Here is a 17,321-nt window from a genome sequence, read left to right on the forward strand (position 1 = left end):
GTATCATCCAAATCATAGATACTATCAATCGCTTCCATACTTGTATTTATATAGCATTAAAATTGTTGAAACCCTGACCCAAGTATTTTAATGATTTTTTGTCGTTCTTGTGAAGATAGTTGAGTTTTACCTTTTTTTATTTCTTTGATTGCTTGTAATTTATGAGACTCCTTTTGAGCATCTTTTATACTCTTTATAGCACCCGCAACGGAGCCCACGGCAGAAGCAGTTGAATCAATTAGGTCTTTATGTTTAAGGATGGTTGAACCAATACCCATTAGAGTATCAATTATCCCATCTCCTTTATTTCGAAATTGATGACCTACACCTCGTTGTCTCTTAGGTTTATAGTATCCTCTACCCACATACCTTGTATAGTCTGGTGAAAGGAACATGCCCTCCCCTGTAATTATTTTATATTTTCCCAACTCGTGTTTTCTCACAATAACCATTATTTATTTATTGAAAAACTTCACGTAGGTGAATTCTGATGGATATAATTTCATCATTAAAGGATATCATACGATTATCTTGGTCGGTTATCCTAAAACTTACTCTGTATATGGTTTTTCCTGACACAGGTAAATAGACAAGATTTTTTGGTTCCATATTAAATTTATAACCAATCGGGGTTGAGTATGCACTGAATGAAAATATTGTATTTGTTCTTATTCCATCGTTATAAGCACCATCAATCAAATCACAATGAATTAATACTGAATTTATACCGGAGGATATTTGGATAACATTATCACAGTAAAACGTCCCGTTATTTTCAATCTTTTTTGAAGAGAAACCCAATAGCTCTCTAAACGAATTTTCAATCGTGAAATCAACTTTATAATTATTTTTAAGTTTAATAGTTGATTTTGAAGTGTGTTTTTGAATATCTATTACAATATTTTTTGGTTCATCACCTTTTTCTTTCATAAGGCGAGAGACTTCTGAAGATATTTGAGAAATCTCGTAAGCTCCAGGTGAAACGGTTATAGTTTTATATCCACTTCCTGGATTATAACTAAACTTGTTGTTTTTCTCTGTGATATTAAAAAGGGTATTGTAAGTTTCCATTGACAACAAAGATGCCTCATATGAGGTAAGGGGGTCAAGTTGTAGTGGGTAAGGGAATGAAGCTGTGTAATCGCTCGTTGTGAAATTAAAACTAAGAATTGTGCTTCTCATCTTATTTAATATCTAATAAAATATCTTTGTATTGACATTTATTAATTATTTTCATGTTCATCAACTGATCTAAAATGGCTGAGGATTCATTAAAACAATTGTTGTTTCCAGCCTTCTTACTACCTAACAACAATAATAGCCTATTAACTAATTGTGATGGGTCATTTGGAAGAAAACTAACACCCGAACCAAGCTTACTTAAAGCATCAATAATATGTTTCTCCTTCTCATTCTTCTTACTTTTACCAGCAACAGAAACTCCATAATCAAGTGCATTTAGCAACTCAATATATACCCTATCTTCCTCTCTTTCCATATCAAGTGGTTCCTCAAAATATTTTGAACCGCTGAATCCGGGGTTTGTTAGAAGAAACATTAATCTTGGAGTTAATTTAACATTTGGTTGAGTAGAACTCAAGAACATCAATTCATCATTAAATATCAATACCTTTTCTTCCACAAGATGAAACACTGCTGGTTCTTCTGTTGGAATGAGACCTGCTCTGGTTTTTGAACCCGCCGAATATTCATTGTTTTGAAGAGCTTCCACAACATAATTAGGGGGTTGATTTACCTCCTCAAGAGTCCGAAATAATCCCTCGTCATCATATTCTAATTCACCAAGTTCTTGTTTTGTTATCTGACTAAAATCTTTGAGCATTTGAAGTTTTTTCGGAGTAAATTCTACCGTGGGAACTGTAGGTGAGTGTTGAGTTTTCAAAAGTGGTTTAAAGAATTTCTCTTGTTTTCTTTCAAAGGCTTCTTCACCAGTTAGTTTCTGTCTCCGTTTCTTCTTTATCTCTTCCTGTTGTTTAACAACTTTTGAAACTAATTGTTGATGTTCCTTAAACTTTCTTTCTCTTTCTTCAGTATTCATTTTCTGTATTTATTTATTGAAAAATATCATTTAGTATCTCATCTTGTTTCACAACAATATATTTATATTTTCCAATCGTGTGTTTCATATAATTTTCAAATTCTTTTTTACTACATAACGTAGAGCAATTATCTCTCCAAAAATTATTTACATCTATTGAATTTAACTTAAATAAAATAAAAGTATTGGCATTGTTTCTTATTGAGCGTCGAGGGAGTTGAAAATATGATTGACTAAGATATATACAATTACAAGAAGAATGTCTCCCTCTTGTATAGTAGCTATCCATTACTGTTTGGTTTCTCTCATTAACACAATCATCAAAGATGACGAGGTTCTTTTTTGATTTATCTAAATCTTGAGGTGAAGGTATATCATCCGTATTATCACTGAGAATACAAGTTATGGGTTTCGATTTTGATTTCTGTGTATCACAAAATAATTGTATTATATCTTCAATATTATAATCATTCAGTTTGTTTTGAAGTTTAAATAAACCGATAATGTCTTCCTTTTTAAGACCTGCATTAAAACCCTGTGAGAGTAGTTGATACTCGGGTTGAAAACTTGACTTTGTAAAAATTATTAAATTATCATAATCTAAAAAATTAGGACCAAGGAGCATCTTTAAAAGTAAACAGGTTTTCCCACATCCGCTTGAACCAACTATTAGACATCTCAATGAATTTGGAATGTTTTTATGGTTATTAAATTTTATCTTATTTTCCCAAACGGGTAAAAAATCATTCATTTATATATTTGGAAAACAAGTCATCCAACTTTTTTTGAGCTATTTTAGAAACTCTATATTTTATCCTGAGTTCTGGTTTAATTTCAAAATAATTCATTATTTTATTTATGTAGTATCTTGTATTAACATTTCCATTAAAATTATTTTGAATAATAAATATCATTAAACCCGTATACATTTCCTCAATACAAAGAGTCTCTTTCCTTGTAAGAAATGGTGTATTATCACCATAATGCTTAACATTCATCTCTCTTATTAATCTTGTAAAGTAATTCATTTTTGGTTCTAATTTAAAAGAGTTATATGTTTTTTTATATTTCTTATTATCATTAATTAGAATATAATCACAGAATAAACATTGTTTATATGAATCCTCATCATTAAGCCCCACTCTATCACAAGCCGGACAATTCTCTAATTTATCATATGGAGAGTCTGGAAATTCTAAATATCCTTCAGAACTTATCATATTTATGTGGTAAATTTTTACTTAAACTAAACGCAAGTTTATTCATTAATAAATACAATGTTTCAAAGCACAAAAGACAAATTTCAATCAATCTCTACTTCGGTGGAAGATATAGAAAAATATGTCAAAGATGTTAAATTGAACAAAGATAAATATGGAAATTTTTGGGTAAAACCAGTTATGGAAAATAACATGAGCCCCTCTATTTCATTTAAAGGAAGAGCTCTAACTATACCTGGAAAGACATCCATTAAAGTAAATCTAACAAAAGTTTCTCCTCTACTCCTGGCAATTTATTCAAAGCTTGAAAAAGTGATTGACCACGATACTTTGAAAAAGAATGATAAGACCATTAATAATTCTAGAGGAGACATTTGTATTTTCTTTAATAATCCAAAGGGTGTAGATCTAAGTAAAATGAATGATGTTAATATTTCTGGTGAAATGTCATTTCGTTCTATGATAGTTAGAGATTATTTAAAGATAACTTTTGATATAAAAATTGTAGAGATTGAATCTGTTAATGAAAGAAAGTATATAGATATTGATGGGAATATTTTTCTTGCTAATTAAATATGAGTCAATACAGCAGTGAAGATTTTACTATTTCATTGAACTCGGACGATAGTGATGATAGTATTTCATTGAACTTGGAGATGGTGATGATAGTATTTCATTGAACACAGATGATAGTTATGATACTAATAGTTTGTGCTCAAATGATAGTTATGAGAGTAGCTTTATTGATGACTCTGAGTATGATTCTGAGTATTCATGTGATAGTTATGACTTAGATGATTCTGAGTGAAAAAGTGTTTTAGTTTAAGCACAGTGATATATATAAAACGGAGCTGTAAAGCTCAAAAGTGTTTTATTTTAAGCACAGTGATATATATAAAACACCACGTTTTCTCACGCTATAAATATGGTTTATTGTGATACTTGCGAGAAGGAAGTAAAATATTATAAACAACATATTCTCACCGCAAAACATACATACAACATTTTAAACAAACTTTCCCCTCTTCCACCTGAAACAAAACACTGTTCTACATGTAATAAAAATATCCTCAAGAAAGGCTTCAAAATACATCTTAAAACAAATCTACATTTATCAAATTTTATCACAACTAAAAACTCTGATGGAGCATTCAAAGGACATATTAAAATAAGAGTCTTTAACTTCAAACCTCCTGAACCAGAGTCTATAGTTGATGCTGTAGAAATAGTTAAACCTGCTGTTCAAACGTTGATTGAAAAAACACTAAAGGAAATGAAACCACTTAAATTTTATATGGGAGTAAAATTAGAAATGACAAAGGATGAAGGAGTTATAGATGCACCATACATGAGAACTGAGCCACACTTTATATCTTCATATCAAGATTTTAAAACATCAGGAGTCTATGATGAACTTATTAAACAAGAGCAAGATGTGGATAATTCAATCGTAGGAAGTGGATTCAATATAGGAAAAATTATTTACATAGACATTCATATTCTTAAATCAGATCCTCTAAAAGCTTCTTCTTACATTGATTTACCCAGTGTTATCAAAAATAGAAAAGCAGTTATCAATATCAAAAATAAAGACAATAAATGTTTTCTCTGGTCTATTTTAGCACACTTACATCCTCCACATTTTCATGATGAAAGAGTATCTCATTATAAAAAATATGAGAATACATTAAATACGAAAGATCTAAAGTTTCCGATGACTTTAAATGATATTCCTAAATTTGAAAAGATGAATAATTTATCAGTTAATGTTTATGGTCTAACAGAAACAAACAACATTCAGGTTTTAAAGCTTTCTGACAATTGTAAACAAACTCATATTAATCTTCTATATTTTAATTCAGACGAAAATTCACATTATACATACATCAAAGATATTGCTAAATTAATAAAACCACAAGTCTGTAAGAGAACAAATAAAATATATATTTGTTTGCGTTGTCTTAACTTCTTCAATTCACAAGAAAGATTAGATAAACATTCAAATTATTGTGGCGAACATAAATCAACGGTAATCAATATGCCTAAAGAAGGCTCAAAGATCACATTCAAAGATGAAAATAAAAAGATCAAACATCCATTTGTTATATATGCTGATTTTGAAAGTATTTTAGAAAAAATTGATACTGCTTCTCAAGATCCAAAAGAATCATACACAAATAAATATCAAAAACATACTCCTTGTGGTTTTTGTTATTATATCAAATCATCCGTTGGTGATAAATATAACAAGTTAGAGATGTATAGAGGCTCAAATACCCCAGAGGAGTTTGTGAAACGACTAGAAAAAGACTGTGTTCGATTAACCAAGATAATGAGAGAAACCAATAAACCAATGTCCTTAACAAGTAAAGAAAAAAGGGAATTTATAAAAAACAATGTCTGTCATATTTGTGAGGAGAAAATTGGTAAAGGTCTAAAGGTTAGAGACCATTGTCATCTCACTGGTAAATATAGAGGTCCGGCTCATCAAAGTTGTAATATTAATTATCAACTCCCCTCTTTCATTCCTGTCTTTCTTCATAACAACGCTCATTATGATACACATCTATTTATCAAGGAACTCTCAAAGACTTCTGGAAGTATCTCAGCAATTCCAAACACGGATCAGAAATACATTTCATTCACAAAAACAATTCACACATCTCCTATTACTCATATCAGATTTCTTGATACATTTAAATTCATGGCAAGTCCATTGGTTAACTTGGTTCAAAATCTAAAAGAGTTTCCATGTCTTTCAGAGTATTTTTTAGATAAAGATTTTCTAACACAAAAGGGAATTTACCCCTATGACTATATGGACTCATTTGAGAGATTCAATGAAACACAACTTCCTTCAAAAGAAAATTTCTATAACAAATTAAATAATAGTCATATATCTGATAAAGATTATGTACACGCACAAAATGTTTGGGAAAAATATAACATCAAGAATCTTGGCGAGTATCACGATTTGTATCTCAAAACTGATGTGCTTTTATTGGCCGATGTATTTGAAGCCTTTAGATCTGTTTGTCGCACTGGATATGGATTGGATCCTGCTCACTACTACACAGCACCTGGATTGGCCTGGAGTGCGATGTTGAAAATGACAAAACAAGCTTTGGATTTGATAACCGATGTTGATATGCTTTTGATGATTGAAAAGGCAAAAAGAGGTGGAATTTCACAAGTCTGCTCGAGTAGATACGCAAAAGCAAATAACAAATATCTTCCAAATTATGATCCAACGAAAGAGAGTTCTTACTTGATGTACTATGACGCGAACAACCTGTATGGCTGGGCAATGTCTCAGGCTCTTCCTTATGGAAAACTTAGATGGGTAAAGGAAAAAGACTACAAAAACGTTTTACAAGATGTATGTATCTCTACACAAAAAGAATTGGATGAAGAAAAAGTTGGTTATTATTTTGAAATTGATTTATAATATCCAGAGGAACTCCATAACCTACACAAAGATCTCCCATTTGCTTGTGAGAAAGAAAGTCCAAAGAAAGAATGGTTGAGTGATTATCAACGATCGTTTGATATAGGTGAATCAACAGAAAAATTACTTACTACATTATATAACAAGAAAAATTATGTTCTACACCAAAGAAATTTGCGACAATATTTATCAAAAGGTCTAAGAGTAGAGAAGATCCATAGGGTTCTAAAGTTCAATCAAAGTCATTGGTTAAAGGGGTACATTGATTTTAATACACAAAGAAGAACAGAGTCAAAAACAGATTTTGAGAAAGACTTTTATAAATTGATGAATAATGCGGTCTTTGGTAAGACTATGGAGAATGTGAGGAAAAGACAAAATATCAGACTATCAACATCTTGGGAACAAGCATCAAAATTAATTAATAGACCGAGTTTTACTCGAGCTGAGGTCTTTACTGAGAACTTTTGTGCGATCCATTTGATTAAAGAGAGTATTGAAATGAACAAACCTATTTATATTGGAACAACAATTCTTGATTTATCAAAGTCATTAATGTATGATTACTTTTATAATAACTTGAGGAAGAAATATCAAAATGATGTTAATCTACTTTATATGGATACAGATAGTTTTATTTTGAAAATTAATACCAACGATGTTTATTCAGACATGAAAAGAGACATTAATATCTATGACACGAGTAATTACAGTCCAGAGAGTGAGTTGTTCTCTTCTAAAAATAAAAAGGTGATTGGAAAGTTCAAGGATGAATTAGGAGGAAATGTTATGAGTGAATTTGTGGGATTGAGGTCAAAGGCTTATGCTTATAAATACATTGTGAATAACGTTGAAAAGACTGATAAGAAGTTAAAAGGTGTAAAGAAAAATGTTATTAAAGAAACAATAAACTTTAAGGATTATTATAACTGTTTAACAACAAAGAAAGAAGAGTTTAGAAAGATTAATGGAATAAGAAGTTATAAACATCAATTATATTCAGAAGAGATAAATAAGAAAGCATTGGGGGCTTTTGATGATAAGAGGTTTATTTTAGAAAATGGAATTGATAGTCTCCCTTATGGTTATATAAGTATATAAGTGATAAGATATATATATAAGTGATAAGATATATATAAGTGATAAGATATACATAAGTGATAAGATATATATAAGTGATAAGATATATATAAGTGATAAGTTAAAAAGGGGGGGGGGGGGTTGGGGATTTTAACGGGCTACCGCCGCCTTTTTTACTATTATATAAATGATAGAACCAAGTATCAACCAGACTAAAGAGTGGAGGTGTAATCAACCTTGGTATATAAATGGAAAACATAATGAATGTGAAAAATATCAAATAGGTATAATTGAAAAGGCAACTGGTAGAAAAGTTCACAAAACAAATAAGAGAATTAATTTAAATACCGGTGAATTGGGTAAAAAAGATGGAAATATTTTTGAGTGGACGGAAAACTTTGATGGTTGTCAGGAAAATATATACTTTAATTTAAAAATGGTATGTGGCACTGGAGGCGCTCAAATAAGAACATTGAGGGAGGTTTACCATTTTATCTTAGCTCAGTTAAAATATCTTAATAAAGAACCAAACTCAAACATATTTTTTGTTAATATATTAGATGGTGAAGAGAGTTGTAGGAGAATTAAATTATTTCCCACGCATAAACAAATATTTGTAGGGTCGTTGTTTGAGTGGGTTATATTCACCAGATGATATTAAGAGTAAAAGGTTAAAAGGTTCATAAGGTCAGAAGGATCACAGGTGTTTAAGTGGTCTAATGAATAAGGATAACATGTCAAAAGGTTAGAAGGTTCGTAAAGAACAGGGTGAGAGAAATAGAGGTCTTTAGGGGCAATGAGGGAGGGAAAGAATTAATATGGAAGTGAATGGGTCAATGTTTGAGTGGGTCAAAGATTAATCTGCCAGATGATATGTAGAAGAAGGATGATAGGTCTATAAGAGAAAACAAATATTTGTAGTGTTTGAGTGGTCTAATGAACAACATTAAGGATAGGTACTACAGACAAAAGGTTCATAAAGATGAGGGTGGGAGAAATAGAGGTGTTTATGATTTTTGAAAAAGACAAGGGGGTAAATGACATTAGATAGGGATTTCCCATGTTAAACGGAGGTGTCCCAGAAGCAACATTATTACACTACTATTATCTCGACATTTGGAAATGTATCCGCAACTTTCTTGTCCATCAACAGTTTGTAAAGGAAATGTTCTCTCCCTTTCTTATCATCTTCATATTCCAGTAAATGAGTGAGGAAGGCTGCAAACTGCACAGGTTCAACACCAAGTGTTTGATCTCGATCATCCATGTACTCAGCAACCAATTTTGCTGTGGCTGCTTCGATTTCATCGCAGTCCAGTGATTCCAGTTTACGCAAGAAACCGAAAAGAGAGCAGGTGTTCTCATCGGCTTCCAATCGTTGCTCCAATGAACTCAGAAACTGATCAATTACTGAAAGAAAATTCTGAACTCGAAATTTTCAGACAGTGAGAGTGCAGCTTCTTCTGATCCTCCATATGTGGAGGCCCCCTGGTTGTGGAGGCCCCTGGGCAACTGCCCAGCTTGCCCATTCCTAAATCCGGCCCAGTGTGTCGATCAGATCCAGATGTCTCGCGCCGTACGAGCCCAATTAGCGGTGGCCAGGATCACGTGTCAAGTTAGTTATTTAACTTGCTTATCCGCTTCTCTTTTCCTTTCGACGTCTTGGATTGGAATCCCCACTTTTCTATAATTTCACCCTTTTTACAATGTGTGCGGCCATCCGAGGAAAATTGTAATCAGTAAACTTCCGGTTACAAGTGACTGATTGCATCTATTTATTTCTATATAACATCTATTTGTCTTCATTTCTTTTTGTCTTTGTATTTTATGCCTCCGCCGACGAAGTCGCCCGAGGCATTCTGTTTTCATGTTGTCCGTCCAGCTGTCTGTCCGTCCGTCCGTGCTAGGTTTTCGTTACTGCGATAACTTGAGAACGGCTAAAGGGATCTTAGTCAAACTTGGTGCAGGTATGTATAATGAGGTAAAGATGAACTGATTAGATTTTGGGGTCATAAGGTCAAAAGCCAAAGGTCAGAGGTCATGTTAGGTAAAAAAAAATACTGTTACCGCGATACTTGTGAACCAGTGATGGGATTCTGACCACATTTGGTACACTTATGTAGAATGATGTAAAGATGAACTGATTAGATTTTGGGGTCAAGAGGTCAAAAGTCAAAGTCTGTAATAGGTCTATACTTGATAACAGCTGAAGTGATCTCATTCAAACTTGGTGCAGGTATGCATAATATTGTAAAGATTAAGTGATTGGATTTTGGGGTCAGAGGTCAAAGGTCAAAGTCTGTAATAGGTATATAACGTGAGAACGGCTGAAGTGATGCAATTCAAACTTAGTGCAGGTATGCATAACATTGTAAAGATTGAGTGATTAGATTTTGGGGTCAAAGGTCAAATCTGTAATAGGTCTATAACTTGAGAATGGCTGAATTGATTTAATTCAAACTTAGTGCAGGTATGTGTAATGTTGTAAAGATTAAGTGATTAGATTTTGGGTTCACGAAGTCAAATTCTGTAAGAGGTCTATAACTTGAGAATGGCTAAAGGGATCTAATTCAAACTTGGTACAGATAGGTAGCATGATGTAAAGATTAACTGATTAGATTTTGGGGGTCCCAAGGTCAAAGGCCAAAAGTCAGAGGTCATGTCAGTAAAAATGTGCTAACTTGGGCACAGCTGAATGGATTTAAATCAGACTTAATACAAGTATTATAATGATGAAATAATGTGGGCGGAGGCATATCAGTTGACGTCATGATGTCGAAGAGTGCCGTTCTAGTTTGTATTTGTTTTTTTTATATTCTAAGTATTTTTCTTTCATTTGTTTTGATTATCATCATCCATTCTCTCTCTCTCTCTCTCTCTCTCTCTCTCTCTCTCCCCCCCCCCCCCCCCTCTGGCTTTCTTTGTTCCTCATGCACTGCTACATCTTTTAAGTTACAAACTCCAAACTTTTACAAACATACAACATATAAATCTTGAAGTTGAATATGGGATGTTGCGAAATTAACATCATTTTCAGCAATCCTTTTAATTATATTATATTTTAGGAACAGCTGATACTGTACAATTAATTAAAGGTGTGTGTGTGTGTGTGTGTGTGTGTGTGTGTGTGTGTGTGTGTGTGTGTGGTTTTGGTGTGTGTGTGGTTTTGGTGTGTGTGTGGTTTTGGTGTGTGTGTGGTTTTGGTGTGTTTTCGCTTCAAAATGGTTTTCTCTGCAACTGCTTGTCCAATGAATGCAAAACTTTAAACATAGGAGGGAGTTGCCATGGAGATGGAGAATATTTTATTGCTAACTCTAACGTCATAGGTCACATGGTATTGCAGCCATATTGGATTAAAGGGAAGCAATTGGACGTCATTTTCTCCAAAACCGTTCAACTAAAATAATTGAAACTTGGCATATGCCATTATCTCCCAATGAGGTATATAGGGTCATAATGATGAAATCATTAGAGAAGTGGTATTCCAGCCATAATTGGTTAAATTAAAATTCTTATCCGAAAAATCTGAAACTTCATATCTGACCTATGACCTGATGTGGGTGAAGAATTAAATTTATGACGTTCCTAACAAGAAACTATGTGACGTAATATGGTGCATGGATGATATGGGTATAATGGGCCATAACAGCTGTGGGTCATAATAGTAGCGTGTTCAGTTATCGATGGTATTTTTGTTCAGAATGAACGCGCGAGGTGAAACTATTCGCTCTGTGTGTAGCCATTCTAGTTTTGGATTGTGACCTAATTCACAAAAATATCTTTTTGATCATAACTTGAATAATTTTTCTCTGATTTTCATGATGTTGAGATTTATGGATAGATTGTAGATGGGGACACATTTTCTTAATTTACTCTCTATCCATAAATGTTTAGGGTCATGGTCATATAATGGTCCGAAAAAATATGGCCATCATTGGATCACTGGCCAAGGGTAAATCGCAGGTGATCGCCAAGGGTAAGCCTCCCCGGTGTGGGGAGGCTTACCCTTGGCAATTGCTTTGTGATCACAGATATCTTGTTTGTCTTTTTCTTCTTTCTTTGCTTCATCTTCCACATCTTCCTGTTCTATTTACTGCATGCTAAATTGTTGCATATCTATTTATTCATGTAGACAGAGATACTTTCAACATAGTCCATTTACATTTTATTTGCGGTAAATCAACAAGGCCTTCCTAGTGTTTCCATCGGCATTCAACTCCTGTTTTCTTTACATCATCGACATTGATTGCAGGCGATGGCGTGGTGTGAACGAGGGGTTTACCTGCTTGCCTCTCAGCCAGTGGAGAAATGCCAGTCGTCAGAGGGTGCCCAGGCCGCGCTTGATGAATTACATACTTTTATGGATAGCTGGCCAGAGCAGGGGGCTGGCACCAATGAACCACTTCTCGCAGCATGTCAAGTTGTCCCCAGTTACGACCTCGCGGTGCGTTGACGTATTCCACCATTCTCTTTCTCACCTGTATGCTTTACTCCTCATGATAAACTACCAATTCACTTGGAATGCAAAATTGCATCTCAAAAGTGTTCCTTTTGACTCAGAAGTACAAAGGTGACCATGAGGCCTCGGTGACCACGAGGTGAGACTGTAACCTCATTTTGGCAGGTACGTGTAGCCCATGCGGAGCAAAAGGTGCAAGAGGTGAGAGACATGTTCGAACGCCGGGAGCAGGGCTTGCGCAAACTCGCGGTCAAACATCCCCGCCCTGTACAAACCGTGGCACCAAGACCGGAGTCCCCGCGGAGCAATCTCGTGGAAGATGCTCACGGTACGATACAGATACACTGCTTTTAAAATGTGGAGATTCCGAGATCATACAAATATATAATAAATTTAATTAAAGTCAAACAAATATCATCAAACTTTGCAATGTGCCCGTGGCCTTCTTTATTCTCCAGACGAACGTGCCAAAGAATGTGATGCAGAAAGGAAGACTAATGAAAACTTACCAAAGGTAGCACCACACCTTGGTTAATAAAACAGACAATTCCAGCTTCAAGGTATACATGGGGTTAAATTTTCTAAATTATTACCTTATGCCTCTTCAATAAAGACTTTCAAACAATAGTTCAAAACTTTATAATGTGGGCTAAAGAGTTCATCAGACTTAAATAAGTAAATAAGTTGTTTCGTAATGATCAATGTGGTCCATATTTGTAGCGTGATGCTGTCAAATCCACGAGGGATGTTTGTTCGTGTATGTACTGGCACATGTTCATCCTCGTCGATATGCTTAACCTCCTCCAGATGGAACTTTTACCTGAAGACGGCCTTTGTGGAGGTGGAAAGATGGACACGAGCGGTGATGGACAGGATAGCATCATAAAACGACGCAGGTGAGGTTAAGGCCAAAGAAGGAATGAGTCATACAAAATATCAAGACTGAGTTACCTCGTAAATGATTTTAATTATCGGCATTCTTAATACTAGGGCATGCCCGTACTATATATATATCTAAAATTATATCCCCCCCCCCCCCCTCTATTTACATGAAATGGTTTGGTCCATTCGCCTAGGACGTGCCCGTACGTGGGTGCCCGTTCCTTGCCAAAAAAAAAAAAAAAAAAAAATTTTGTGTAGGGGTGTGTGTGTGTAAACATCCTAGGGCGTGCCCGTACGTGGGTGCAAAAAAACATGCGTGCAAACAACAACAACAAAAAAAAACTTTGAAACCACGTGGCAGTAACGACCACAGAACCCCCCCCCCTCTATTTACATGAATGGTTTGGTCCATTCGCAACGACCACAGAACCCCCCCCTCTATTTACATGCAATGGTTTGGTCCAAAGCGAACGGCTTGCAGTGTTTGGTAAAGAAATCGCCATAGCTCGGTAAGTACTTGTCCGATTAATATGAAACCTTGAAAAGGCACATCCTCGGGTCCCCAGCAATATACCTGGCAAGTTTAAAGTATATCGGACCCGTGGTTGTCGAGAAACAGCGGTCACAGACAAACATACAAACACACATACACACATACACACATACACACAGAGATTAATGGAATTATAGATAGACTAGGGCATGCCCGTACTATATATAAGCTAGGACGTGCCCGTACGTGGGTGCCCGTTCCTTGCCAAAAAAAAAAAAAAAAAAAAATTTGTGTAGGGGTGTGTGTGTGTAAACATCCTAGGGCGTGCCCGTACGTGGGTGCAAAAAAACATGCGTGCAAACAACAACAACAAAAAAAAACTTTGAAACCACGTGGCAGTAACGACCACAGAACCCCCCCCCCCCCCCCTCTATTTACATGAATGGTTTGGTCCATTCGCAACGACCACAGAACCCCCCCCTCTATTTACATGCAATGGTTTGGTCCATTCGCAACGCCAAAGCGAACGGCGAACGGCTAAATCGCCATAGCTCGGTAAGTACTTGTCCGATTAATTTCAAACCTTGAAAAGGCACATCCTCGGGTCCCCAGCAATATACCTGGCAAGTTTAAAGTATATCGGACCCGTGGTTGTCGAGAAACAGCGGTCACAGACAAACATACAAACACACATACACACATACACACATACACACATACACACATACACACATACACACAGAGATTAATGGAATTATAGATAGATATATTGTTCTGTTCCGATACACCTCGTATGATTTCTATAAATGTCCATTTATGTTGTAATAAAAGGCAATCCATTTATGACATGCTTGACAAGGCACATTTGTGGCCCTGCTGCTTCTCCTCTTCCTCTTCCCCCTACCCCACCTCCTCCTCTCCCTCTTGCACCTCCTGCCCCTCCCCAAGCGTCTCTTCCATCTACCTAACCTTTCCCCATCTCTTTGTACGCCATTTTCACTTTTTCATTTCCACTTCTCTCTCATCCTTTTTTTCTCTCTCTCTCTTATCTCTTTCTATCCCCTTTCCCAATATATTTTTCCCACCATTGCTGCATATACTTAATAGAGCATAGAGATGTCTCCCTAAGCACTCGACACTCAAAGCACCTGGTCCTCCCAAAGAATTCTGCACTCAAAGCCTCAGGTTCTACCAAAGCATTCTGATTCAGGTGCCCCCAAGCATTGTGCATTCAAAGCACCCAGTGCTCCCTGAGCACTCTGCACTCAAAGCCCAGGTGCTCCATAAGCACTGCACTCAAAGTATATTGTGCTCCCTGAGCACTCTGCACTCAAAGCACTATGTACCCAAAGCACCAGGTGCTCCCTACACACTCTACACTCTGCACTCAAAGCACCAGGTGCTTCCTGAGCACTCTGCACTCAAAGCACTAAGCACTCAAAGCACCAGGTGCTCCCTAAGCATGCTGCACTCAAAGCCCAGGTGCTCCATAAGCACTGCACTCAAAGTATATTGTGCTCCCTGAGCACTCTGCACTCAAAGCATTATGTACCCAAAGCACCAGGTGCTCCCTACACACTCTACACTCTGCACTCAAAGCACCAGGTGCTTCCTGAGCACTCTGCACTCAAAGCACTCCGCACTCAAAGCCCAGGTGTTCCCTACGCACTGCACTCAAAGCACCAGGTGCTCCCGAAGCACTCTGCATTTAAAACAGCTGATTTTCAATGTATAATTGATGCCTCTTAGTGGCCGCTCCATATCACATGCAAAAACATTTGAAATGTTGACCCTCTTCTCACCCAATGGCCCAAAAATCCCTCTTCTCTTTCCTAATCCCTTGACCCCTAGATTGTTTCCCAACCTTCTTTTCTTTCTCTTTCCCCCATAATCCTGTTAGCCTCACTTTCCTCCCGGTCCCACCTCCTTCACTTTTCCTCCCGGTCCCACCTCCTTCACTTTTCCTCCCGATACCACCCTCTTACCTTCCCTTTCGCTTTTTTTCACTTAGCCTCCACTCTTCCACATATAAATAAGTACCTTTTATTGAAAAAGAAGATCCCCAGCTACCTCTCAATCTCTGTCTGTGGTGGATGGCAGGATGTTGTGTGGTAGACACATCCTGTCGGTCAGGATCCATGCCCCATTAGTCGGTGTGACACGTGGTTCCTGGTACCATAGGCTTTGTACTGCTTCTCAAAAAACAAGGAACACGTGGTTGAAGCATCTGTTTGATCACCACCACAAATTTCACTTCCAGCTTGCTGAGTGTGCGACGGGCTGACTGACGGTTTTGCCTCTCCATTTCAGGCACATCATGAAGGAGCTCACGGAAACCGAGCGGGTATATGTGGAGGAACTGAACTCCATAATCGAGGTAATTTGCGAGACGCGTGATGGCCATCATTCATTGGCCAATACCACCAGAATTATTTATCATGAAATATACTTTGATCTCCATTAATGATCAGACATCTTTCGAGCAAATCTGTCTGTTTGATCCTGTCACCTGAACATGATGATCATGATGATCATGAGCCTGATGATCATGAGCCTCATGATGGTGTGATCTTCGTACTATGTCCATACTTCCGTCTCCTAATGTCCTTCATACTCGCATAATTAGTGAAACAGGTAAAACAGATGGAGAAAAAAAGAATAATCAATGACGTAATGGCCATTTCAGGGATATGTGAAAGCATTTGAAAATCCCTCCTTGGCACAGCTGATCCCAGTCGATCTGCAGGAGAAGAAGGACCAGCTATTTGGGAACCTCCCAGAAATCTACAGCTTCCACAGCAGGTGCAGCGATGGTTCACCATTTCTTGATCTCATATGCAGCACCTTGGTGTTTCCTATGTTAGTCATATGTGTCACACCGTTACCTCAGTGTCACATGACTCACACATTTTATTTAATTAGCACCTATCTCCACCACACCGTGCATGACCTCATTGTGCCATCATAGCGTCAAGATGGTAGCTGTGAGGAAACTCCGAATTTCCATGGAAATTGCCCAGAGGAGTTTGGTGAGATTTTGGCACAATGAGGAATCCTTCATATGGAGAATCCCATTGATACTCTTCGCATGCATCAGCACCCCACGTTCTCATGGATTTGCCTCTTGAGAGAAAATTAGTCCCATGTGAAGTCCATAACAATGCCGAGAGAATTATAAGAGAATGTATACCTTGATTGTTTTCCCGGTGTATACCCTGGTTAGAATAGGTACACCGTATCCCTGCGTGTCATAAGAGGCGACAAAGAGGGTTGGCGTCAGGAAGGGCATCCGGCCATAAAAACATTGCCTCAAAAAGAGAACCATGACGATTACAACTACATATGGGCAGGGTACAGCCCGAAGTGGAGATCGGTTTCTGAGGTTTGGGACATGGAATGTAGGGACAATGACAGGGAGATCAGGAGAAGTGGTGGAAGTATTGGTCAGAAGAAGAGTGGACATATGTTGTGTGCAAGAGACGAGATGGAAGGGAAGTGGTGTGAGAATGGTGAAGGGTAGGCAGGGACATAAATTCAAGTTTGTGTGTCAAGGGTGCCCGGAGGGCGTGAATGGTGTTGGTGTCCTGTTTTCTGAGGAGTTTGTAGACAGTGTGGTGAGTGTGACTAGAGTGAGTGATAGGTTGATGATGGTGAAAATGATGATTGGAAAGCTCTTGGTG

General features: G+C 36.8%; 1 protein-coding gene across 5 annotated transcripts in view; it reads left to right on the forward strand.

Moving 5' to 3' along the window:
* Window positions 1–17,321, forward strand: part of LOC137438969 (guanine nucleotide exchange factor DBS) — a 161,978-nt gene that overhangs the window by 52,153 nt on the left and 92,504 nt on the right. For 4 of the 5 annotated variants that reach the window (XM_078767573.1, XM_068134488.2, XM_078767572.1 and 1 more), the window contains 6 exons: window positions 12,060–12,251; window positions 12,432–12,594; window positions 12,725–12,780; window positions 13,074–13,162; window positions 15,952–16,018; window positions 16,328–16,443. In XM_078767573.1, the coding sequence (XP_078623699.1) occupies window positions 12,060–12,251; window positions 12,432–12,594; window positions 12,725–12,780; window positions 13,074–13,162; window positions 15,952–16,018; window positions 16,328–16,443 (683 nt within the window). The remainder of the gene's footprint in view (window positions 1–12,059; window positions 12,252–12,431; window positions 12,595–12,724; window positions 12,781–13,073; window positions 13,163–15,951; window positions 16,019–16,327; window positions 16,444–17,321) is intronic. The other variant, XM_078767574.1, reaches the window with a different exon arrangement.

The sequence above is a fragment of the Myxine glutinosa genome, chromosome 13, assembly GCF_964187855.1.
Source record: "Myxine glutinosa chromosome 13, kmMyxGlut1.1, whole genome shotgun sequence".
In the NCBI taxonomy this organism is placed as follows: domain Eukaryota; kingdom Metazoa; phylum Chordata; class Myxini; order Myxiniformes; family Myxinidae; genus Myxine; species Myxine glutinosa.